This window comes from Solea solea, chromosome 2, assembly GCF_958295425.1.
Source record: "Solea solea chromosome 2, fSolSol10.1, whole genome shotgun sequence".
NCBI classification, from domain to species: domain Eukaryota; kingdom Metazoa; phylum Chordata; class Actinopteri; order Pleuronectiformes; family Soleidae; genus Solea; species Solea solea.
The window spans coordinates 8,689,517-8,716,441 of NC_081135.1; the positions used below are offsets into that span (position 1 = coordinate 8,689,517).

General features: G+C 38.8%; 2 protein-coding genes across 15 annotated transcripts in view; one reads left to right on the forward strand and one right to left on the reverse strand.

The window, feature by feature from the left end:
• Window positions 1-2,659: 2,659 nt before the first annotated feature.
• On the reverse strand, window positions 2,660-10,508 carry LOC131455378 (sodium/hydrogen exchanger 2-like). The gene is made up of 13 exons (XM_058622974.1): window positions 9,916-10,508; window positions 9,478-9,803; window positions 8,704-8,841; window positions 7,399-7,649; window positions 6,337-6,554; window positions 6,054-6,253; window positions 5,582-5,671; window positions 5,441-5,511; window positions 5,128-5,295; window positions 4,615-4,720; window positions 4,412-4,528; window positions 4,239-4,332; window positions 2,660-4,123 (listed from the first exon to the last, which is right to left on the reverse strand). Exons 1-13 carry the CDS (start codon window positions 10,199-10,201, stop codon window positions 3,672-3,674), a joined length of 2,517 nt encoding a protein of 838 aa, XP_058478957.1. The 5' UTR covers window positions 10,202-10,508; the 3' UTR covers window positions 2,660-3,671.
• A 2,124-nt stretch (window positions 10,509-12,632) lies between these two features.
• LOC131455377 (inositol polyphosphate-4-phosphatase type I A-like) overlaps window positions 12,633-26,925 on the forward strand; it is a 33,435-nt gene continuing 19,142 nt past the window's right edge. For 10 of the 14 annotated variants that reach the window (XM_058622968.1, XM_058622966.1, XM_058622970.1 and 7 more), the window contains exons 1-12: window positions 12,642-12,766; window positions 16,233-16,372; window positions 17,457-17,545; window positions 22,603-22,818; window positions 22,967-23,011; window positions 23,617-23,735; window positions 24,210-24,326; window positions 24,653-24,732; window positions 25,065-25,176; window positions 25,375-25,465; window positions 26,339-26,486; window positions 26,781-26,911. In XM_058622968.1, coding sequence (XP_058478951.1) covers window positions 22,713-22,818; window positions 22,967-23,011; window positions 23,617-23,735; window positions 24,210-24,326; window positions 24,653-24,732; window positions 25,065-25,176; window positions 25,375-25,465; window positions 26,339-26,486; window positions 26,781-26,911 — 949 coding nt within the window. In that variant the 5' untranslated portion in view covers window positions 12,642-12,766; window positions 16,233-16,372; window positions 17,457-17,545; window positions 22,603-22,712. Of the gene's footprint in view, window positions 12,767-15,186; window positions 15,232-15,371; window positions 15,530-16,232; window positions 16,373-17,456; window positions 17,546-22,602; window positions 22,819-22,966; window positions 23,012-23,616; window positions 23,736-24,209; window positions 24,327-24,652; window positions 24,733-25,064; window positions 25,177-25,374; window positions 25,466-26,338; window positions 26,487-26,780; window positions 26,912-26,925 lie in introns of those variants that run through there. The other 4 variants (XM_058622959.1, XM_058622963.1, XM_058622962.1 and 1 more) reach the window with 4 other exon arrangements.

The following is a 26,925-nucleotide window of genomic DNA, read 5'->3' on the forward strand; positions in this document are numbered from 1 at the left end:
GCCAGTGCCTCCCACATACGAAGACGTTTCTTCATCAGAATGCAAATTTGCTGGAGGCAAAGATATTGCAGGCGTTTGGTGTAGAGCGTTTCCTTTCTCACACTTTGTGTTCCAAGCGTCTTAAAGCTGCAGAGGGTTTAATGTTTGACAACATGTGTTTTTTTTTTTTTTGGTTTGTCGTCTGTGATGAATGAATGTTTACCTTCAAAATCTGTTCCCTCATGACACAGCTGTGGTTTACTTCTCCACGAGGAGGAGAACGGAGTTGACAGGTGTAACAGAAACATCTTTTGTTGATGTTGTTGATGCTTTTGAGACAACTTCAACTACCAAAGGAAAATACTGAAAATATTTTTGTTCATTTAAATCCATTCACGTTGATACTGTCACGTTATTACTAAAGGATGATATTATTCAAAGTTTAAATAGGGAACCAACAAACTTATCTGAATTTCTATGCATATCCTTCCACGTATCATTAATAAATAATATCAATATCATTTTCAATATTTATTACCATATTCTCACTGAAAATTGGAGTTTGTCAACTGCTTATTCTCCTGCACCAAAGTCCATAGAGAGAAATCTGAACAAAGTATCTCAAAGACCATAGTCACAGAATGACACATTTTAATATACAGGATTGAGGACGTAGTGGATCAATAATTCCTGTATGTTGTGATGTTAAATTGTGGATCTCTATGGACCTTGGTGTAGGAAAATAAGTGACACAAAGCACACAGAGCACTATTAGATGCATGTGTAACCATCCCTTTAATTATGCAGTCCCTCAAACCACAATATGTCTTGTTGTTATTCTCTTGTTACCGATTAACCCTGTTTTTCCTGGAAATAACTGAAACCATGAAGCAGCAAATTGCAGTGTAGTTAAGACCAGGGACATTTTTAGAAACAAACAAAATCAGTCATTGCGAATTAATTTCTCTGTGGAAATGTTCCCCTTGTTGATGAGAAATGCTTCCGAAGAAGAAAACACGCTTAAGTTGCTGTAGATGTCATCATCCAATGAATTTAATTAATGAGCTTTATTTAAACTGTCAGCGAATGAATTAAATAAAATGCCACCTATTCAGATCATAAATTAGCTCCTGACAGAATGTGAAACATTTATGAATTTAGCCTCTGTCCATTTGTATTTGGCCAAAGTTATAACCTCTCTTCCCAGATTTGTCATTATAAGTTACAGTAAACTGTTGTCCACATTAAAAATGCATGTCCACAATGCATATTTAAAAAGCTGGCTACTTTCCATACGCCACTAAATCATATTTATTGTCCTGTTTATGATCACTGTCATTCAGCGTGTGCATCCTTTAACACTGACAACTCTCACCAGCCCAGTTTCTATTGATGTCTTTTCACTTTGGATAAAATGTCAAAAGTCATCATGTGCTCCTTCCAGGAGGAAGCAGGTCAGTTTCCAGCTCGTCTATTTTATTCATGCATGCAATAAGTGCATGAAGAAATTCAGACTGATATAATGGGATATATTCTGGGATGTATGGTTTGAGGCGTGAAGCTATATCCATTTATACCAGCCCACAATGACATTTATGTCTTTATGTTTGTGTTTTTGTGCACATGTATATTTAATAGTGTTTAAATTCATTTAAAGACAGTAACACAATTCAGTATCACAAAGACATTTGACCTAACCAAACACATAATTGGTAGCACTGTTTCAAAGAAGCAATCATTCATTACTTTATTATATTTTTCTAATAACGTCGACTGAACTTTCCCAAACATTGCAATAGAACATTTGTCTTCATACACTCTGTGATTCCCTCTAATCACAGTATTATGAATGTGTGCATTCATTATTAAAAGTGTGTATTTTACACGTTGCCACCATTGTTTATTTCACACACTGTGCTGGTGGAAAGTGGTAATCAGTAAATAATGAAATGATCACAGTGGAACTTTAATTAAAGCAGCTGTGCAGGAGGTGAACAGCCCGCACTAATGAAGACAAACACAGATCGCTGTAGTAATGAGCCTCCTGGCCAATGAGTGTGAATAAGGAATATGGCAAGGAAAAATGATTTCTGCATCTTTTTTTTTTGTCGTTTTGCTTACTTTCACAATAAATGTCAACACATTTATAAAACTTCATTGCAGATGCAGTAGTTCTTTTCCTAAAAAAAAAACAAATAAAAAAACAACCGAAACAAATTGTACACATTTTCTAAAAACATGTTTGTGTTGTCATATCTCTCCATCGTCTTGAACTTTAGAGTTTGGAGCTGTCGCTCCAGAGAGAGATTTGAGATTACATTTGTGAGAGAATAACATTTCTTATCTCAGGTTCTTCACTTCTCATCACAAAATGCAGTTTTCTAACTGAAATGAAGGCAAAACAAGTTCCTCTTTCCCATGTATCAGCAGAAAGTTATCTAACCAAGTTGCTGTACTTCCCAGATGCAATTTTATCTTCTCCTTGCTGAATTTCAGTGGAATAAAGCATTATTGGAGTACCTTTAAATAAGACAATATAGTGTACTGTAAAAACAGATATTGTATACAGGTTGTGCTCTCTGTCTCTGGTACATATAAAGATGTAAACTTTGAAAGATGATACTGTATGTGGAAGGCCGTCACAGAGTCGGATGAAGTACAATAAAAGAGGACATTAAAGTGAAGAAGGCAGATTGTTTATTGCTTGTTCTCCTCTCTCCTGAGTTTAATGGCACCTGCGGGTCCAATGCATGGTTTCAAATGCATTGGTTAAATGGTACATTACAACAGTGTAATGTTACCCAGTGTGCATGAGCATCAGGTTAAATAAAATGATCTATATTCAAGAGGGAAAGAACCAAGGGAGCCTGTTCCATAGTTCCAGGCCAAATGCAACACATTTGAAAGAAGCAGTGGGTGTTTGGGTTTTATTCTTCATCTATTGGCAGTACACCACTAAGTAGCTGCACATGCTAACAGATAACACTGTTACATCCATCCTTTTCACCCCCTACAGCCACATTGTCACAGAGGAATCCATACCTTGACATACTTTCAGTGCTTTATGATAGTTCAATGTGATATTTTCCAGAGTTAAATCTTTACTGCATCGCCTCTTTTACAGGAAACGTGAGAGTCTCTAAATTTCACACTCTAAGCTCCATTTACTGCTAATTTTAGTCGACACATTAGCTGCAGTGTCGCTGCCATCTGTTTAATTGGACCGCATATTGGTGGTGAATAAAAATGACCAAAAATAGCCATAAAAATACACTTTTTTTTTTGTTTAAATCAGAAGTGGAAAATTAGTGCAGCCCTTTGGATATCTATCTTTAATAAACATAATCATGCTTTCATAGTATGCATATTTGGAGTCCTCCCTGGTGATGTGGGCTTAATTGGCTGTTAAAATAATCTCTTATTGATTCTACTATGTTATTGGCTATGGAGAAGAGAAAACTGTGCCACTTCAAAAGAAGACAATGAGGATAATGTGGATGTGAAATTGACACTATTCGAAAAAGTCACATTTAAAAATCACGCCACCGTGTTTAAAACACTACCTTTCAACTTGTAAACATCATACTGCATGCCCATGCCTATGCTTTGAAGTTTGTTCATCGCTCATTTGACGTCAGTGTGTTCCATGTGTGACTGTTTTTTCCTGTTTTTCCTCCATCCTTTTCCGATTGTCATGATCTCCCTGAGCCTCGAGATCCATTTTGCGATGGTTGTCTAAGTAAAGGATTTCCTGTTTCAGTCTCTCCTGGATCCTGGTTCTCAGGTACCCAGCCACGAGGTGATGGCAGCTGTGGAGGACGCACTGATCCCACCCCTGCTCCTGGATGCTGAGGGTCAACTGTGCCTTCGTCTCCTTCCGTGCGATTTGAACTGCGTCTCCTGGGTGCAGGAGCAGGTGCTGTCCTGCCCCTGACGCTGGAACCTCCGGGATCCCTTTCGTCTGAAATGTGAGCTTCAGGTGATGGAGCTCGTGGCTGGACAGAAGCTGCTGGCTGCTGTCCTGTACCTCGACTCTCCTTGATAGTGTTCAACCTCCTCATATGAAGGAGGGAGCGTGAAGAGGAGCGAGGCGACACTCCTGAGGCCTGGAAACGAGCTGAGATACGATCCACCTCACTGCCACCTTAAGTAACACCAGTTTTAGAGGATAGTTATACTTTCAAACATATATTATTTTCAAATCATGCATGATTATCCATCAGTGTCACTGCTTTAAATCAAATTTCTCACTGCCTCACCATGACTTCGTCTTCTAAGGGGAAAGGCAGACTCCAGATCTGAACCAGGTTGGAGGGAATAGTACCTCAGAGACCGGTTGATGTTTTGTGAAGGCTGGAAGAGGAGGACAAATCAAGGTCAGGCAGGTGTGTGTGTGTGTGTATGTCAGACAAACAACAGAATGTAAACCCACCATCTCGCGGAAACTTTCAGGTCGTAGGCTACGTCTGATACTGGCATGGCGGCGGATCAAAATCTCCCTGTTTTGGCTCTCGTTAGGCAGATTGTACTTGTTGGTGTATGCCAACGTCTGAGGCATTTAGAGAAAGAGGAACAGGTTTTAACATTGAACATAGCCTTATATATCACATATCTCATATATTGTTGGACCAGTACCTTCTGTCGAATCTTGTACATGTTCTTCGACAAGATGTCGTGCATTTTCCCCACATCAGCAGCCAGGAACTTCTTCTTCGGCCGAGACGCCTCCTTCATCTCATCGCTGATAATTGGTGGCGAAGGAAACAAACATTAGATGACAGATGCTAATGAAATGTAATGCTTTTCAATCCATTACTGACATTAAGAGTTTTCCATTGGATTGAAAAGAGCATCATCAGCAAATTAGATTAAGTGTAAAGGTTTTGTTGATTTAGCTGATGCACTCGTCCTGGCTACTCGTAAGCAGATATTTTTTCTGAGTAATTTATGCAGAAATTATTGGGATTATTTATGTACCAACACATACATGTCTACACTATATGAAGGAAAAAGTTTGCTGCTGTTGTTTTTGAGGAGTTATTTTACGAGTTTTTACGTCTGGTTACAAAACAGACTTACAGTTTTATTTTCCAGTTAACAACCAAGGCTAATTAAAAAGGTCAAAACTAATCAATGTGTTGAACTTACTGCAGAGAGATGATAGATGGCGCTGCACTGAGGTCCCCCACAGGTGTGTCCAGTATATCAATGGCATTCTGCAGCTCCAGTTTCTTATACAGCGACACGATGCTGGACTCAGCCCTGTTATCTCGGAGCAGGATACGCCTCAAAACGCGATCGTTGAACTTCTTAAACCTGACACACATTCACAAACAAATAAAGACTGTCAGAGATACATATGAGGAAATAAGATAAGATAAGATAAGAAAAAAAAAACAACAACAATGAATTTCATAAAATCTGATTAGAAATACATGACCACACATGAAAAGCTCCCTACTTGTCTTTCCAGTAATAGTGACTCCACTGTCCACACAGGTCCTCAATACCAGAAACAACATGCTCCATTGTCTGGACAGAAGAGTGTGGATATTAAAATCAGAGAAGAGGAGGAAATGTGACTGTGATGACTGATACTGACCCTGGTGTGAATCTCCACATTGATATTGAGCAGGTCTTTGTTGGTCCTCCTGATGTTTAAATACTCCACTATTGGACGGATGCTGATGCCCTAGAAAGAATAGAAAAAACACAATCAGTCGGAGGCCTTCACCCACAAAGTACAACCACATAATGACCACATTGTCTCCAGAAAACAGGCCTGATAGTGGAGTGCTTTATACAGTGGTGGAACTATGGTCAACAATGCCTAATACTGTATATTTTCACAATTATGATTTGTATAAGCTCTGTAGCAGAACTATGAAAACTGCGGTCCAGTCTGTGGAGTCATAAAAGTTGGCAAACCTGTGGTCTGGAGCCTCAGCTGATACAATTTCTTTCAAGCATGTCTCAGTATGCCTTGAGCAAGAGACAGAACCACTTTGGTTTGCTTTTATTTATAATAATTGGGCGCACAGGGTGAATATTGATCGTCTGCACTAATGGCCTACCTGTAGGAAAACGGTAAATATAATAACGGCGATCGAGGCTGTGACAAACAAGTTCCTTCTGTTGATGTCATCTGGCAAGGTGAAGGCCAGGGCGAAGCAGATTGCCCCTCGCAGGCCACCGTAGGCGAGTCCAAACTGGTCCTTGAAAGAGAACTGGATGGTGCGGAATGGGTTGACGATCTGGGTCAGCACCAAAATGCCTGCAGGAAGAAGAGATGAGTCAGAAAACATTTTAGGAGAGAGAGCTTTGTTTCCATATGTCTAGCCCGCCTGAAGTTCTCACCGAGCCCTCTCCAGATGAAGGTAAAGAGCAGCGTAAACAGGATGTAGGCCCAGTTCCACTCATGATCAGTCGTTATAGTAACCACACCCAGGAAGAAGAAAATGAGGGTTTCTGAGACAGTGGCCAGCATCTTCACAACATGGCGGATGGTGGTGCAGGATCTCTGCGATACGTTCTCCTCGACATAGTACTTCATGGTAATGGCACATGTGATGATGCTGCAGGGAGGTGAGACAACACACACACACACACACACACACACACACAATGTGTGATTAAGGCTTCAGCAAAAAACAAGCTTTAGATTATCTTTCTAGTTCTGTTATTCAGGAAGAAATGTGTTCTTGGACCATATTTTTGGTGACTTTGATCAGCTCAAAAAAATTGTCTCAAGTAATACAGTGACATCGTGTGCACACAGCCCCGCTGAGCTAACAGCGTTGCATCTCACACATAGTTTGAACTCACACCACACTCAGTGGGTGGGAAGCAACGTGGAAGAGCAAGTTTGTACAAGTTGTTCAGGAAAGAGACCAACAAAAAGGCTGCAAGGTAAAAGGTTAATCTTGGAACGCAGATGCTGGCCACGTTATATACTACAGTTTAGAGGCCGTTGTTGTTCTTTGGGAAATAGCCGTGCCTAAAAGGAAAGGAATGACTGAGGCACAATGTGAGCAGCTATTCCCGTGGAATTAAGTGTTACATAAGGCATGAATATTCAAGTATAGCAAAAAAATCCTTAATGCTGAATGTTCTGCACTTGTTGGCAGTGGTGCAATGCAATGGTTGGTTTATATTGGAAACAGGTTTTTACTCTTTGAGATGGGGTCTGTTATTTTTGTTTCTATAATATTTGTTAAAATCCTCTCCATGACTACAGGAGGTGGAGCTTCAACTCAAGGGTAGTTGGAAGAGGGTGTGACCTATTGCTAGATATCCCAGACTTACTGGCCATAGGTTCAATAATCATTTTAATAATTAACATTAATAGTTGTTTTTGTGTTGTTTTGTCCACAGCAGACAAGAAAATACAGGTGTGTTTCCTGCTCCATGAACACTTACGCCATCACACTGGAGATGGCAAACAGCTCAGCCACCAGGTACGCCAGGTAGCTGTACATGAAGACAAAGAGGGGCTCGACCTGGCGGACATTGTGGGTAAAACGTGTGGTGAACGCAGCCACAAATCCGAACAGGAGGCCAAAGATCACACCACCGACACCCACCACGAAGAATCTGGCAACTCCCAGGAACACGTCAACGGATTCAACGGCAGGCAGGTCTGCCAAAAAGGCAAACATGCTGTAAAGAACCTGAGGGAAAGGAGACACCATACCAAAACACATTCCACTGTTAGAAATCTTGTTACCCTGGAGTTATGTTTACCACTAAAGACACAACACAGACAGTAAAATGGAGATTTAAGTTAATGCCAAGCAAAGTGAAACTAAGAAACATACACTAAATTTCAACTACAGCTGAAACCATCAGATGATTTTTGGCTCATGTTAAAGATGCTTTATGCACACATGTCAACAGTGTAGATGATAAACAATGCCAGCAAGTGTTCAGGGAAACTCTTGAGTGAAACTCAACGAAAGCAAGGGAGACTCATTATGACTGACATTTCTGTTGAACCAAGCAGAACTGGTCAGACGAGCCTGAGGTGGAAACTGCATGGGCGCAAATCAAATCTGTGTCACCCTGCACTCTCAGGCATTTTTCTCCCCTGCATAGCACCATAGCAACTTTTTGCTTATATAAGGCTGAGAAATGTGTTATTTTAGATATTTATTGTTGCCATCTGTGCTTTAGCAATCCACTCAATCCACTGAGTCTTTTGCTACAAAGATACAAATAGTCCCTTATTAGTCCCACAATAGGGCAAATGTATGGTCTTACAGCAGCAAAGACAGCCAAAAGTAAAGGTAATAAATAATAATTCATGTAACATGATCATCTGCAAAAGCTGTTTAAATGTTTGAAGGAAGAACTTGTGAGTTGTAGGAGTCCTAATTCAGACATATATGTATCCATGCATGATTGATACATTTTAAGAAGACTTAAACTTCTTACTAATATTAGTATTACTGTTAATTTTATGGTTTCAAATTCATAAATTTAATTTAAATAAAACTTAACATTTAAGTCCAGAACTTGCATTATATTCCCATTGTTTCTTCAGTTTTTAAGCATGCATGCATCCATGAATACATCACAGACAGGACTAAGCAATATCTATTTCACTTCTAATTGTTCTGATTTTTAAATTGGGCACAAAATGGTAGCTGCAATATATTACATTTCAAAGAAATGACAATAAGGTACACACACACACAAAAGAAAACACAGGATCGCTGCACTCACCACAGTGACGGCATCGTTGAAGAGTCCCTCTCCGAATATGACGATGTATATCTGCTCATTTATTCCAATATCCTCAAACACATTCAGAGCAGCCACTGGGTCCACAGCTGAGATGATAGAGGCAAACAGCAAGTTCTCCTGCAAAGTAAAGTTACACTAAATATATAAATGCAAAAAAATCTGGGTTAATGGATGATTTAACATTTAGGTTGCACTGAACTGTGTTTTACTAAATGTCAAAGGGAGTCTGTCAAGTTTCTTACATGGACGTTCTGCATTCTGCTTAAGTGTTTAAGGTTTGCTGGTTTGCAAGAAGAACTCAGTTTGAATGGACGTCTATGGGGAAATGAGTTTCTACTACTAACTTGATTTATAACGTCATTATTTTCCTGAGGAGTTCAGGGTCTCGGTCACTAGTTGCAGCTCTGTGGAAGATGATGTCAATTATGTGCCCGTTGAGCGGACGCCAGTGTGATTGACAGATGGTTTCATCCAATAGGAGCCTGGTTGCAGGCGACGTCTATAAACTTTCATTTGCAAAATGTCAACATGGTGCCGGACAAGTCACGAAGCTCGAGGCTTCAAACCAGGAGTTTATATGATCGGTTACGAGTTTGCTATTGCTTTGATTTAAATCCATGTATGGGTCAAAATATCATATCACATGTGCCCTTTAACCTTTTGAATCAGAATACACTACTATCCTTTTCTGTCATGATTTTAACCTACAATCGGCCTGAAAATCACAGGGAAACCTCTGCAACCTGAACCGACCTGCAGGTTGATATCTTGAATTCCAAACACCTCAAACTGGCAGATGGCGAACAGTGAAAGCCCAATGCCAATACTGTTCCACAGCGTTCCCACCACAGCGTACCACAGTACCGTGCCAACGTTCTCAAAAAATGGCCTTGTGGGCATGAAGTAGCCATTGTCAAGGACGATGGGTGGGAGCATGTAGAGGAAGAAGACGTTGGAGCTGAGTACAGCAGGGGGCTCCTCTGAGACTGAATGCATGATAGCACCCACGATGAGCCCGATGGCAATCAGGAGGCAGGACTCTGGGATCCATATGGTGATTTTGTGGTAAATGTGGAACCCTAAAACAATGAAAAGAAAGGACATGCTCATGTGTCAACTTCAGGCCCTGAAATGAAGGCAGCTGTGATATAAAAATGCAATTAATGCTGTTCTGCACTAATCCAAACATACCGATTTTGGCAAAGGAGGCCAGCAGTACCCACAAAGTAAACTCAAAGGGAACCTGAATCCGAGGGTAGTCCATCGTAAACACAGGGAGGTTAGTCCTCTCCGTGTCAGGGAAGGCCTGAGGTTCATTGATTTCATTGTGGAAAGGTTTGACAGTGGGAAGGCTGTTCGGCTCTGAAGGTTTTGATTCCTGAAGCTCACATTCTCCTCGAAAAGAGCAGAGCAAGAGGAGAAACAAGAAAAAAGCTCCTCTTTGAATGCTATTTTGAGATCGAGCCATGGTCCTCATTTCCACTAGTCAGCACAATCGGCAAGTATTCCCAATATGAACGATGACACATTCAAAATATAAGTTGCAAAAACATTTAAAGGTGTCTAATGTGCACCTTCAATTAAACAAAAAAAACTACATCATATCAAAATAAGAACTGACACTTAGCCCAGAAAACTCTTAACTCCTTCACTCCAGTCCATGTCCACATCAATGTTTTAATTTGCAAAAAAAAGAAGGAAAAAAACCCTGAGGAAACTGTGTTTTAACAAAGTAAAAGAAACATAGACCTCCTTCCAAGGTGTCCTTTCAGGATTTGATCTGAGTTGCAACACACTTCTGGTTTCCAGTGCTGCTGAACCTGCTTTTCAAATGTGCCTTGCCTACAGGGTGGAGTCCCCGAAATGACAAAAAGAAAACAACCAAGCCAGGTTTGCTCCCATGTTGCTTTTAGCTAAAAACCCACATGCTGCTCTCATCCACATCAAATCAGTCTGTAAATTAAACATAAAACACACAGACACATGTTTGAGGCTGTGACGACAAGGTTAGAGGTGCATTTTAGTTGGTTCCATAGCTGCTTTGAAACCTGCAATACCACACAATTGCCACATGATGGCAATATAAGGTAAGTCTTGGTCTTGGCCTTGTCCATGACTGGCCAAATAAGCCAAATTTAAGAAGGAAATATGTGTTCAAGTATCACACTTCATCATCAATATTATAATTATTACTCCCAGTAGTTAAATAATACATGAATGAATCAATCAGTGACTATTTTTCATGAAAGTATCATCCTCAAAAGGAAGAATATTGTTTCCAATACATATTTGAGTAATGTATGACCAAAAAAAAAAGACAAATACAAAGTGTGCATCAGTAAAGTTACTCCATTTTTCCTTCCATGTTAACCCATCATGACATCACATACTGAGGTATTCACTTTGGTAGTAGGTGTAGAAACTGCAGCCTAGTGGGAGAACCAGTTTAACAGTTTACCATTGTCACACCATTCTACTATGTGGGTCAAAAAAATGAACTCATTCATAAGACACTAAGTAAATAAAGTAACTTTTATTAACTAAAAAATCAAATTTTAATATAAATAGGGTAAAATAGATTAGCTGATTTTAGCTCAAATGTGCATACCTTTACAGCCAACGAAGAAAACAGTGATCATTGTAGCTGTTTCTAATTTCTTCAATTATTTTTTCCCATTATTAAACACACATTCATACTCATATAATCAAAGTCTACATAAATATAAGAATATATGAATGCATACCCAATAGCGATATAACATTTTAATTAGCAAAACACATTTCAACAAAAGATTTTACAGTAAAGAGTTACAGAATGCAATAATAAGAAAATTTAAAGGCATGAAAAAAAGATGAGCAGGCAAAAAGGACATTCAAAAAGGGGACATACATTTTCAAAATAAATGTGTATACTGCTTGTTTAATGAAAAAAAGATAACATAATAAACAAGAAAAGATGGACCTATAAATCTGTCCACATACAAAAAAAGATATGCTTAGTAATAAGTATAAATAGATTGCACAAGATGGGTTTTTGCTGTGCAACTGACCAAAAATATTAATATATATATATATATTTCATTTGAATGTACAAACAACAAGGCACATTAAAAACTTAAACTAAACAAAACACTACGTGTGAATTAAATTGATCAGATACATTGATTGGTTTCAGCGATTCTTTCAACAGGGTTCCAGAATCTTTGGGTGAAGATCATAATGCTCTGTGGTTTCTGTTCATGAATTACAGAAAGAACATACATGACATAACATACTTTCATAATTGAATCGTAATCTAAGGAATTCACCGGAAGGATAAATGCCATTAATCAGTTTAAAATGAATTTCTTTAGCTTTGGGTAATAAAGGATAAAGGTGACAGAGCAAATAAAATGTAACCCATAAATGATCATATGTTAATCAGTCGCAGTCTAAAATTACCATATATTTCTATCCATCCACTCTTTGAATTACAGGGATTTGTTTTAATGAAGTGAAGGATGTATCTGTTGGTCCAGAGAGAAGGTGAGAAGTAAAATTATGTTTGTGTATCATTCGCCTATATAAAGCAAGACCTGCTGGATAGCTTCTTTATGTCATAATTGCATTTCAGAAGCAAATGTAAACCTCCAATAGTATTAAATACCTTGTCTGGAATAAACATGCCATAAACTGGGTGTTACAGATATGATTTAAGCCATTTCAGTTCTCAGTAACATTTATATAATCAAAATCTAGGGCTTTTAAAGCACCATCATTAAAGTTTTGGACCAGGACATATTTTGTTTAGGTAATGTGTTTTGTTATTCCAGATAAAGTTATAGAAATATGAGAACGCTAGATTTGTTTTGAGAACGTCAACGTCATCACCAGCGTGATGACGCAATCGGTGAGCGTGCTCCGCTTAGGGGGCGTGACTATCGGCTGCTTCTTCTGGGGATATGAGTCACAAACAGAGCAGCGGCTTGGGGACGTATTGCAGAATAACAGTGTTGTGTATGTGAGTCAAACGGATTTGGTGTCGTAGCTCGTACCGGAATAGGTAAGTAAAAGTAATTTACAGTCCATTTCAGTTCAAACGTCGCACGTATAACGGTTTAATCGTCCGAAGAAGGCCAACTGCCAAAGCCTTTAAGTTTGGAAACGGAAGCGAGTTCAGTGTTCAGTGATTTGACAAACGCGACACGTGTGGAAACATGAGAAAAGATGCTTTAGAGGACGTGACTCGAAAGTATGACTGTGTGTGTGTGTGTGTTCCCTCCTAAAGACACTTTCTGGCATATCAACGCTGACCTTGTCAGGACCAGTAGTCCTCACGGAGACCAAAACCTGGTCCCGATAATGAGACTGAATTTCTACTTCTGAGGAACTGGTTAGCTTCAGGGTTAAGAGTGGTGTTAATTGTGTTTAGGTTAAGGTCAGGCGTTCACTAGTTATGGTTAAGGGTTAGGAAGAACACTTTCTTAAGGCTGCTCGAATGAATGGAAGTCAGTGTAGTGTCCAAACCTGTGTGTGTGTGTGTGTCTGTCTGTAAGTAAATGTGCAAAATGTGGTTTATAATTGTGTACAATAAAGTCCCTTAGTTAATGACCCATTTGTGTGTCAAGTGTAAACATAGCTGTCAACACATCACTTAGGAAAGATGGGTGTGTGCACTTGTATATAGTAGGACTACAAAACTAAACGTTTCCAATTCACAACTGTGAAGGGCTTTTTGAGGGTTAAGACTTGGTTTTAGGGTTGGAGTCAGATTTGAGGTCAGAAATTTAGTTTTGATGATTATGGTTAGGTCAGGGGCTCATGAATGCATCATGTCAAGGAGTGTCCTCAATAAGACTGCTGTTCAAAACTGTGTGTGGCTGTGATAAGCAGATGAAGTTGCACCCACAAGCCATTGAATTACAATTTTGCAGTGTAGCGTGTGTTTTCTAATTGTGCTGAGTGTATTTTGCATGCATGCTTGTTTTTGTTACCTCTTAAGAACCTATTCTGGTTTACACTTTTAAAGTTAAAGGGAAGATATGGATTGTGATTAGGTTGTTTGGGGCTAGGCATCAACTGGTTGTGGTTAAGGAATTCAAGCAGTGTGTGTGGATGCTGACTTTGTATGCGCACATGTGCTACTAGGTGTGTTTGTTGTCCACTGCAGTCTTTCTGCAGGTCATGGCTGGTTTTGAGTTTCACTGTGCAGCAGTCAAGGTCAAGTGGATGCCGATTTCCAGGACCGTGTATAACCATCGACTAAAGATTGATGCTTCGTCTGATGATGTTGTAAAGCTTTGCTTGTGCCTGTTGCGGGAAAAGCAATTGTATGATGCTCACCACTGCTTGTTTTATTATTTCACACCAGAAGGTTTACAGGTTTCGATGACTGTCCATACAAATGAAAGCAATATAAATAGAAAAGTTAAAGAATATATACTTCGGTTTGCTTTGTAAATTTCATGTAAAGACCATAAAACATTTGAATCATAACACCATCAGCTCCATCACGTCATGTCACTCAAACTGATGCCAAGTTTGTGTTTTTGATGTCTTTTCATGTCTTACACAGATGCACGTGTCTCGTAGAAGTGTAAATGTATCCAGCTGTGATGTTTTGACTAAAAGTACATACTGTAGACAGACTGGTCTGCTGCTGCTGGCAGCTCTTATACAACTAAGGCTCATTTAATTATTGATGAGCATGGGGAAAATGGAGATGCATCCAAAAAAAGAGCGAATCCTGTGTGTGAATGTGTATGTGTTTGTGTATGTGCTGCCATAGCTGGGACCATCACATGGAAGCATGGCAACGGCACGTGGATTCTGTACACAAGCTTCACACTTCACACAAAAAATATTAAACATTACAATGGTCTTATTCAGTCATGCATTCAAACCGTACAAACAAGAAAGATAATGTATGTTTACTTCACCTGGAATGTGTCATCAATTTACACTGTCAGTTGAAAGGAAACCATGTAAAATATAAATATGTTTAAATTAATATAAAACAAAATGTAGAGTGGAGAGACAACAACTTAAACACATTTGTTTATCTTTTGTTCATAAACTTGTATATTTATTTTAACTCATATACAGATATATGTCGGCTGCCCTGATATCTTCAGAACAAAATCGGCCACAGAAAAGAACAACATCGGTTCCGGACACTTATCTACTCTAATACTAGAGTCATGCAGCAAATCCTCGCCTCAAAAGGTTCATTGATTGTCTTGTTTTAGAGGCATCGTTCATGTTGCTATTTGATCTGTATTGTTGTGTTATTGCAGACTGGTGTTTCTGTCATTTTGCCTAATGTCAAAACAGAGACATCCCGATTGCTGCAGACCAGGCAGAGAAAGAGTTAACTTGCTCAGCTCGCCTTGGGAAGCAGCAATCAGGGAGAGCGAGAGAAAGAGCAAAGGGTGGTGTGTGTGTGTGAGAGAGAGGGAGAGAGAGAGATATGGAAAGCAGGAGGAGGAGGATAGGTGCAGTCTCTCTGCCTCTGATGGCGCCTGCAGCGTGAGTTTGTTTACATCCATCTGCAGCAGACGTTCTTTGGTATGTGTGTAAACCCAGACAGCCACCACCATCATCATCATCGTCGTCTGCCTTGAGCACACACGCACACTTGATACTTTTTTTATGGCGGTGACATCTGACCCGTGTGTGGCCATTTGGAGGAAAATGCATCATCATGCTGTATGCTAATCCGTTTGCCTCTGACCAATCGCATGACTTGTTGAACTTCACTGCAAAATGAAACTGCACCGAGTCAGGATCGACACAGGATGGACTCAAAACCACCACAGTCACTGCTGTAAGACAGTTTTTCTACTCGGTAAAGGGACATGTTGCACGTTATAGTGACAGGTCTTTTTGATCGAAGGGGCTATATGTGAGTTTTCCCTAGGCTGACATTAACAGTTGTTTCAGTTGCCAAAGAGACTACAATATCAATGTTAACCCTTTTTATGTCTTCATATCTATGCCAGTTAAAAAATGTAATATGTTGGAAGCAATACATATCTTTATGTCCTCGTCCTTGCAACAATTATTCATCAAATGAGTCGCCAACTGTTTTGGTTATCAATTATCGATCGGTTTGTGCGTTTTTTTTTAATAACTAAAATAATCTTGAAAAAATGTGTACAACAATTGTATTGGGAAATGTACAATTATAAGATATCACAGCCATTGTTATTATCACATAAAGATCAAAGGGCGACATCACATTAAAGGATAAAATCCTTATTTTTGCATCTGAGAACTTTGAACTATTACACCACTCAGTGTACTGCTGCTGGAAATGATTGTTTTTTCAACAACTTAAACAATTACTTTTCGCAGTTCGTAATTTGAAATTTCCCGACATATCTCGATATAATTTACAGCTCATATCGCCCATCATTACTCATAAATCAGGTAATAAGACAAGAGTGAGAACAGCATTAAGAACTTTGTGTTTTTATAAATTAGTGTTGGTGAATCAGTAACTTTAACCTTTGTCCCTTCTGTCTCAGCAGGTCTTCATTGATTACTTGCTTCATGTTCTGGGAGCTGATGTTTGAAGGGTTTCTCCTGTCAAAGAGAGGCTCATAAGTCAACCCTGCCCTGCTCACTTCTGCTTTCAGCATCTTTGCGAGCCCTTTTCCAAAACAAGGTCTGTCTTTTGTGAAACACACGCTAGATCTTACAGCTGTATTGGAAATTATATAAATGTGAAAATGGAATTATCTGCAATTTGACTATATTTGCTATTTGGCAGCAGGTATCGTCATTAGCAGTCTAACAGCAGTGAGTGAGAACTGTACTGCAGAGAGAACATCTATTGCAGAGTTTTGCCCAGTTTTTGTCTTAATTGTCATTTATGTATTGTTTTCTTTGCTTTACATTGTGTCATAATGTCTTATTATATTAGAATGTCTTATAAATGTGAACACTTTTTATTTTTTTTACTTCTGCCAATTGTGAAAGTGACAGTTTATGAAGTTGTGGCAAAGTTTCTCTTCATTGAAGAACTTCCTAGTGTGTTCTTGTACTTCTGTCCTTGTGAGGACACAATTTAGTTTCGGGCCCTGACAGTGAGGGCAATTGAGATGCTTTTTTTTTTAGGATTACGACTTGTATTTAGGTTCAAAATAGTGTAGGCATTTCAATGCAGTCAGCAGCAAATGCAGACTGAGGGTTACCATTGTCTGCCAGATCAGCTTTTTTAGAAGGAAGCAATGTCACTTGAGCAAGACAGATTTATACCCACACACGCAGTGGTGTGTTTCATGCGAATTATTTCAGGCTGTTTGGTGCAAAGCCATCTTCTTCCGTCGAAACTGTTGTGTTTATCATGTCATTTATCATTTTAACTCAAAATTGAGAAGTAGCTGGCTATGTGGCAAGACTGACATGGCAAGGAGTCAGGGTGAGAAACACAGTAGAGCTGTGTGTGTCCATGTGTCTACTTCAGGGTGTAGGCAATGCTCATTTTCATGTGAATGGGCTACAGCTGCTCTCTCCCTCTAAAGAAATTATTCATGCTTTATTCTAATGATCCGAAGGGAGCGTAAGCACACACACACACTAGCTCAATGGAGTATAATGGGGTAAAATTTGTATTTGATATAACATAAAACTAAAACCAGAGATGATCTAAAATCTTAAACCATCTCATCCTCACCTTTTTTTACACCAGTGTCCGATGAATGAGCTGTTACTTCAAAAGTAAAACCCGACATTTTGTGTCTTTTCAGTTTGTGAACGTCTACCGCCATCTTTGAATGCTCCTCAGTGAACCCTGGATCAGCTGACTTCCTCTGTCCCTTCATCCCATCTGGAGACTGTGAGTGGATTCACCCATTCTATGGGTTACATTTTAGTCAATAGTAAATATATACTTAAAAGTAAGTACATAAATAATAGAAACAATGTCCATCTTTGTTATCCATTTCAGCACCTGATCCCTTTTTTCCAGTAGTTGGCAGCATTGAAAGGACTATATGTTGCTGCTGATGTATAAACTCAGTGACTTATGTATTTTGTAAATGTTCAGCAGATATATCAGTCGCAGACTAACATAAGTTACATGAAAACCTGGGGTGTGTATCATGGACTATAAAGTACATATTTACTTAAACGTGCATATTGTAAATGAAAGCAGGAGAAGTCAAAGTGATATTTGCTAAATCATCATTTTGCACTGTAAACCATTTGGATTGCTGTGTCTTGATTGAGGACAGAGAGGTCAGATGGTTGCCGTACAGTCTCATCACGTCTTGTGTGTCAGTGTGAGCATATTGGATGAACAGACCAGGTCTTTGTGTGAAAACTGTGCAGAACTTCTCGAGCTTATAGAGGGGGTGAAACTGAATAACTTGATGAATATTATCTCAGTCTGAACTCTACAATATTACGCCTGAGACTATTATGCACTGCAGCTGGACTGTGAGAGCAGAGCGCTCATCTCTGAGTGAAATCTTCTTACATTGATAAAGAGGTTATTTTAAAGTCCTACAGACGGAACGAGCAGTACATGACTTTGTGTTGCAGTAGATTTCTGTTGTGCTGATACCCTCTAATCAGAACTTCCACAGTGTAATTAACAATCACAATTTCCTCACTCACAACCCAACAGTTGACTGAAACAGCTGTAATTATTGAAAGTAGCTGACGAGAGACACTAAAGATTATTTTCTTGATTTGTTAAAATGGTCAAAAAAATCGTCAAAATCTGTGTTTCCCAAACCTCAAAATGACGACATTTTCAAATGTCTTGTATTGTCTACGAACCAAACATTATCAGGAATTAGTTACTTGTCATAGAGGAACACAGTAACAAGGAAATATTCACATTTAGTGGAGTGAGTGAGGTTTACATAAGAAAAAGGAAGAGGAAAGAGGAAAAATGAAACCTTTATGAACCTTATGACACTTTTCAAATACTATTCTACTCAAAGATACAGTCACACTCACCAAAAGGATCACATTTAATTTGAAAGTGTATAATACATTACTGCACCCTTAAATATGACATACATATATGAATTAATCATGGAACGCTCCTCACCTTGTGTTGCTTACTATAACAGGCTGTGAGCTCCAGCAAAATACAATAGTGAACTTTCCAAAGGAATTAAGATTACTGAATTTCAGCCATAATAATCCATTAAAGCACTACACAAATCCCTAACCTAGTAGCACTGCTGGATCTCAGGCTCAGTAATGCAGGGCAGATTTATCAGGGCCATGCTTTGTCATGGAAACTTTGTTCTTCACAGCCCAGAGGTTTGTTATAACTCTGGGCTGCCACTTGCCAAGTCAAACACTAGTCAAACACTGGTTGCAGCCAGTACAAACCTATTTTAGAAACAAAACCATTGCAGGACAATAGCAGGTTTCTTTGTATGAATACAATTTACAATTTATTTTCTGTGGAAATTGGAATGTGGAAAGTATCATGATTTTTCCCTTACTTTTTTAGGAAAGCATTCCTTACAGTATTCTTTTTTTTTTTCGTCTTTCATGCACACACCTTAAAAAGGTCTAGCAGCCTGACTTATTATTTAAAAGTTATTTTAGTCTGTTATCAAATGTTCTAATCTACTTTGTAAACATGCTGTTGGACTCAGTCGGCTTAGGAAATGTGATATTTCATGTCAACAACTTTTTTATAATGATTAATAGAACAAATATTTAACTGATCGCAGCCATTAATCATAATATTTGTTTTCCCTAGTAACTCGGCATTTTTATTTAATAAAAGTATGCAACTGTGTGCTCATAATTGCACCACTGGCTGTCAGTCACCATGTGCTATGTCCTCAGTTCATAAATATTATCCTGAGTTGTCTTTTTATTTTTTCTCGTGCTGTTGGATTTTGTGTAAAAAGAGGCAATGAAGGACCAAATTTAAAAGAACACGTTGGCCATCTGAGAAGAGATGTGATCAGACACATTCACGCACTTAATCACGAGGGGTGGGTCAAAATATTAATTTGGCGATATATCATCGTCCTTACTTGTAATTAACAAATTAAGGCTAAGGAAGAATGAGGGAAACTTGGATGGAACAGATATCGTGATGTATCACCATATGATTGTCTTGAAATATTTGATGTGATATTATTGGTATCGTGGACCATGTATCGCATAATATCGTATTGTATCGTGAGGTACCCTGTTGTTCCGACCCCTATTAATCTCTCACACACACACACGAAAAAGTGTGCCTTGTCTTCAGTGTTTAATAGGCCTCTTGGCAAAGAAGAGGAAACTGGAAAAGGGGGTATCACCATGTATGGTCAGCTCTCACTCACTGTCCCTGTGTGAGGATGAGACACAGACAGGAGCTTCAAACATGGAAACATTGGGTCTCCTCTGTCGGGAGCAAACAGAAAACCATACATAAATCACAAACAGTTGTGGCGACAGTTTAGTGTGATCTTCGCGGTATATTGAATAACCTTTTTATGAAGGGGCTCATTTTGATTAAGTTTGAACAACTGTTCTTATAAGTTACATCATTTTTACAACATACTGCTCATTTGTGCAGCCAGAACATAATTGAAAACAATGTATTACAATGATATTCATTAGAAGATAGAATTGTATTGGGAATTTAAGATGTTTTTCAAAGCACTTTATGGTCTTCTTGTTTACCTTGACTTCAAAGATAAGAAATATAAACATAATCCACACATAAATTTCAATGATTGAATTACAACTCCAAAGATGATTCCATGAAGATGTTTTTAATAGAGCCTTTTATGTCTGTTTATACTGCATATACATCATAATCAAAACTTCTATCAATCCTGGAGCACGGTTTTATGTGTCAGGAGCTGTGGCCCAGATTACTGAGTTGTAACAGTGTGTGTGTGTTTCTGCCCCAGTTCATGTGACTCACAAACCTACACATTGACACACCATGCAGGCTATATTAGGAGCTGCCTTTTATGGCTGCTTTTCGTGCTCAGTAAAGTTTCAGTTCAGCCGTGGTTTCGGAAAGTATTTGCTTTACTGTTAAAATAAGTTAGCAGACGTGCATATAGATTCTTTGGGGATCCTACTTTAGTGTTGAAGTATTTTTAGTGCTGAAAGAGAAACATGCGCGGGTAATGTAAAATAAAACCAATATAAAGCTGATGTTTTTGTAAATGGATGGTGTTTCAGATTATGGACCCCTGTTTGATAAGGAAAGTTGGTAGCAAGCTGTTTGTTTTTGGCTTCTGCTGTTGACAGTGTGATTTCACTTGGTTGAGAGACTGGACATTTTTTATTAGGTTTGGAAGTAAAGGATCAGAGATCTGCGAAGTCTGGTAACGTTGTTATGAGCATTATTATATCACATAGTATATTAAAATGTGATATGGCTGCTTTGTCTCCTGCTTAAAGAATTCATGAAGATGCCATATTTCTCATATTCTCACGCAGATTTAACTTTTTTTGTTTAACTTATTCCTCTGCTCCTCTACTTTTCTTTCTCCTTTGGATTTATATTTTAGTTGTTATCTCTCCCTAAATCTTTTGCTGAGTTTGCAAAGGTTTGAGCTTCTTTTCAGTTCCTTTAAGTTCAAGCAGGGAGTGGGGACCCTACACAAAAACAGTACTTCCTTATGATGAGAAACCATCACAATGATCACAAGAGAATATGTAGGAGTCTCATGAATATATTAATATTCTTCTTATGTTTCATCTTCTTGAGCTTCTTCCTTTTATCTCTAAATCTAATTTTAATTTTTAAGTCTGAGATGTTTTAAGGGACAAATCCCTTTTGCAAAAATTCTGTTTAGTTTATGTAGATTTTTTGTGTTCTTTATTTTCTGTTTAGAAAATGCAATGGGGGGAGGGAAGTCTGAAAGATCACAGATATTTTACTCAAAATGTTCAACCCTGATATGAGATGCAGATATACTGATTGTGTCTTCTGTGTAAAAAGGAACACTTTCCTCCATTCTAGAAAAATATATCAGGTAGCTCTGAAGACTCTGACAGATGTAGGCCACGTGTGTCTGTGCTGACCAAAGTGGGCCAAAGTCTGCCAGCAGACCAGTGCTGGACCATATGTGAGAAAGTAGGCCACCAACTATTAACCCAGACCCACAATCCAAAAGAGAAAAAGAAGATAAATCACTCAGTGGGCCTGATTTGTAAAAGATACATTCTGTTTCGAAATACCCTGGGAATCAGTGAGTCAATCTTTCATAAATCACATACATTTATTATAAATAAATGTGTGATTTGAAGATAATCTATTATTTGTGTTTACTTTAAGCTAAAGCAGAATCACCAAAACACATTTTTCTTGACTAAGTGGACCACAATTCTACTAAATTGTCTTTGTAGGATCAAAGAGACCATGTGTTGTCTAACTGGACCATTTTGGCTCACTACTGTCCCTTGTGTTTGCCGCCTTGCTACAAATGGGCTAATTGGTCTTTAACAAAATGGGACAGAGGAAAAAAAAGGCTGGAGAAAGATAGTTCCATAGGATGAAAACTTGAGGGAAATGAATCCCAAAAGATTGAGTTTAGCAAAAGTAAGGTAGGAAGGAAGATCAACAGCATTCCCACATTTACCCCAAATGATGACAAATGATTCTCATTTGCATGCTAAGTCACTTTTCCAATCTATGTATAAATATCTATCTAGCAAATAGACATAAATGTATGTTTGTCCTCTTCCTACCCATCTTACTTCATCTCTTTTCCATCGGTAATGTTGACATAGCAATGAAGGTGATGATTAACTGGGTTCATTTATGAGTGTGAGAAAACACTCTGAGGTCAGAAGATATTAACATCATGAATCAGAAATGATAATAGAGGAATTTTCTCAGAGGAAAAACAATATTTGTTCACTTCACTCTTCCACTTCTTCCTCATTTCTCTCCTTTTACAGCAGCTGTGGATCTACGCAAAAAGAGGAGCACATCACATGGGAGTGTGTGACAGTGTGTGTGAGGGTGTGTGTTCAGGCCTCCTGCCGTCGCCCGCTCGTCCCACACAGGCATGGCGGGCGGCAGAGAGCGTGGCTCGCGGATACAGAGGCCATGGTCGGTGTACCGGGCCAACACATTCGAGCTTTCGGATGAAATGATCGGCCTGGCGCTCGCAGGTGAGGCCAAGATTGATTCAAAATCAAATAGGACCTGACTAGAAGCATTTTTTGTATAGTTGCGTGTTTTTTTGTATGTTAAAGAGTATACTAAAAATGGTCATGAAATTGATATTTTAAATGTTTTGTTGTTTGTCGATTTTTTTAGGCAATAGCCAGGACCCAGATGAGCCTGTGCTGGAGTTCAGCTTGTGTGAGAAGTGTTTATTTGAAACTATGAATTCATCCAAAACTACTAGATGGTATTTGGTTGTGACGCTGAAACTGTGTGTGTGTGTTTTCACATTTATGTTACCTTTTTAGTAACTTTTCTGGCATAACCACTCACTTTGTCAGAACCTGGTCCTAATGAGGCAGAACCTAATTTCTGAGGCTCTGGTGGGGGCTAGGAGTAAGCTGTGAGTCATGGTTAGGTTAGGGTTAGGCATTATCTGCTTATGGGTAAAGTAGGGCTTTGCAATAAATCAATAACATGATATAATTAAAACAAAAATAAAACAATGGTTCACAAGCACAATCATACTTTCGGGTATGTTACATGTAATCACTTTGAATCTTTTACCTCAGAACTGAGAAATACTTCTGTGTTTGTTGTTTTCTGTCCATAAAGAAATAAAAGAAACATAATTAACTGTTTACTTCAAATTTTACTCGAGAGCAAAAATTTGTCTTTAATCATCTGACTTTAAGATGTGTATGGTGTTTACTTTTAGTATCATCCAGCACTAGGTTAAGGAAATCAATGCAGTGTCTTAACAAGAATAGTTGTGCAAACCTGTGTGTGTGTTTGCCATTCAGCCTGCACGGACCTTGTCCCTCCTGCTTTGGATCGAAAACCCAATAGCTTTGTAGCAGTGAGCTGCACGACGCCACCTCAGGCCTTCTGGACCAAACACGCCCAGACTGAAGTCATAGAGGTCAGACTCGTTCTTCACCCTGTTGTTTTTTTTGAATCTTCCCATCTCTGTGAAATGACATCTTCACACAATTATATAATTTTCTTCACAATGTGCAAGTGTTTGTTTTGAATGCACAGACGTAGGTGTGACACATTCTCTGCTGCACCTGCAAGTGACTGTTGGCCGCCGCCCACATGTCCCTCACCCACATGCTTAGATCAGTCGGTGTTGACCAAAGGAGATGCATGAACAAATGAAAAAGAGAGAGAGACATACACTCTGTTTTTTAAATGTTTATGGTATTTTAACTTGCTGGTGCATGCGTTTTATTTTTTATCTTATTTTAAAGATTTTGTGTTTGGGTTATAATATCCAAAATGTTTCTCTTTTAAATGTGATTTTACGGAAATTGTTTCCAGATTCCAGTATTTGGCTGGTCTCAGTGTTTATGTCTTGAAATGATACTGTGTAACATTGGGTTACTGTCCACAGGGCACCAATAACCCCATCTTCCTCAGCAGCGTCGCCTTCTTCCAGGAGTCCAACATCAACCAGCAGACACAGGTGAAGCTGGCTGTCTATGATGTCAAGGACCGTTCGCAGGGCACGGTATGTACGATGCCAATATGCTGACACCATATTTAATATTTAACAGTGGAATAAAACTTAATAGTCCTACATTCTGACAATCTTTTTTTTTTTTAACTGTTTTACACTACTAAGCATCATTTCCCATCTGAACAAAGGTGGAAGAGATTGCTCAAGTGCATGTTTTGTCAGTTGAAACTGCAACTATCAGTGACGCAGTGCTTGAAAACACATCATGCATGACTCATGAGTTTTTCTAACCCAGCACAAACCTGTCAAGACCATATCAAGAAGTAGTTGTTGATGAACTCCTGATTAAAAGATTTTCTTTATCTCTATCTGTCCAGATGTATATGTTGGGCTCAGCACTTTTTCCTATAAAGGAGTTGCTGCAGGAGAAGAGCCACAGATTACAGCTGGAACTGAGGTAAGTGATTTTGCATTTTAATGACCTGTCATAAACTGCAACTAATATTATATATAGCTAATCATTCTAATCTACCTTAATGTTTTTAATTTAATCCAGGAAGTGTTTAAAAATGTACAAAAATTCACACATTTTCAAAGGCTATCATGGAGCCTTTAAACTATTTGACTAAGAGCTTAAAATTATGTATTTAACAATAAAGAACATTTGATATCATAAGGGATTAATACAAAAATAAATTACAGATTAACAGATAATAAAGTAGTTGTTAGTTAGGATAGGGTTGGAGGAAGAAATTATTGTAAAAATATTGTAAAACTTTCAATGGACAGATCTGCGGAGAACAAGCGGGTGGGGAGCATCACCATAGCAGCGTGGCAGATGGATGACAGAGCAGACCAGAGGATGTCGGTCAGCAACCTGCCAGACAGCATCAACGGCCGGGTGAGAGGCTCAGTGGTTGAAGATGCTTGAGTCAATATAGTTGACAACATTATTCACTTTAACCTGCTTCAGTTTCTAATAAACATGTACCACAGCCTCCCAGTGGCAGTGGGTTACCTGAGTGTGTGGTGGCTGACGGAGCAGTGGAGGTGGTTGCTAACATAGTGTGTAATACAAATTCATGTATGTGTCCTGCAGACGGTGCTGCCTGTTGACGAGAGTCTCACAGAGTCGATGGGAGTCCGAATCAAGTATGCCTCACTATGCAAAGACACACTGCTGCGCTCAGGTACGACATCACACACCGTTGACCGTAGTTCCTCTATTTGTCTGCAATGTATGTAAAACTAGTGGAATAGTGTAAAGAAATGGGTTTAAATCAGTAAATACAAAAAGCAGCAGCTCACATATTCAGAATTTCTACAATCTACAAACATACCAAATGAATCCATTATAAAGAGTGTTGAAGCAGCTTTTCTCATGTAACAGACTTGAGAAGGAGTTGAGAAATAGCTGCACCTTATTTGGTGTGTTAACACAAGCTTCACAGCAGCTGCATTTTTGGCAGATACCATTAATGTTAAACGAAATACCTTAATCTCTTCATCCAACACATACAGTACATTGTCCAAGAATCAAAACGATAAGAAGATAAATGACAGTCATGGAGTATTAGATTGACCCACACTTTCCAAGCAATGAGGGAATAAAATGTACTTTATTTTTATGCATGAAATGCATCCTCTGGTGCTGCGTGTAGTACTGACACTGATGTGTACTAGGCTGATACTTTGCGGTACAGATGTGTGTAGCTCGTAACTGCTGTTTTGTCTTGTCTCGCCCTCTTCTGCCTGTCTTGCCTTCATGGCTTCATGTTTTCTGATACATTAGGAGAAATATATTGATTCTGTTCCTGTGGAGTAGGACATATCTGTTTACCTCAGGGATACGTTACAAAACCCAGTAATGTTTGAGAGGGCAGTGTGACATGACTATTATTAGACAACATAGAAAAATCTAATAAAAATTATCTTAAAAATGGCATCAATCAAATACAAATCTACCTCAAGGTCACGCGACATCAGGACATATTTAGATAATCTCTCTCTGACCTAATCTGTTACAACCTAATCTGGGCTAATTAAATTTTCTGTGGGGACAGTGTTTGGAGGCACGATGTCCAGGATGTACCGCTTCCCCAGCACTGACGGGAACCACCTACGTGTGCTGGAGCAGATGGCTGAGAGCGTCCTGTCCCTGAACGTTCCTCGACAGTTCGTCAAACTTCTGCTGGAGGAGGATGCAGCCAGGTAAAAAACACAAATGCACATTTCTATCACTTAGAATTAGGGCTTGATTTCTGAATGTCTATTAAATGATAACTAAATGAATTATCAAATAATCAAAATAATCGGTTTGAGTGTTTTGGTTTGTGGACAAAAGAAGACATTAAGAACATAATTTTAACGTTTTGTAAACATTGATCAACATTGTTTGACATTTTGTGGGCCAAAATCATGAAATCAATTCTATTAGTAATTCTATTCTATTAGTCATTAAATATTCGTTTATTAGATGCCCACGTAACTTCTGTCCACCTCCAGGGTCTGTGAGCTAGAGGAGCTGGGAGAGTTATCACCCTGCTGGGAGAATCTGCGGCGACAGATTGTCGCTCAATACCAGACAACAATATTAGCATACCAGGAATCGTTGTCCAACCTCACTGACTACAGAGGTTTGTGGCCGAAA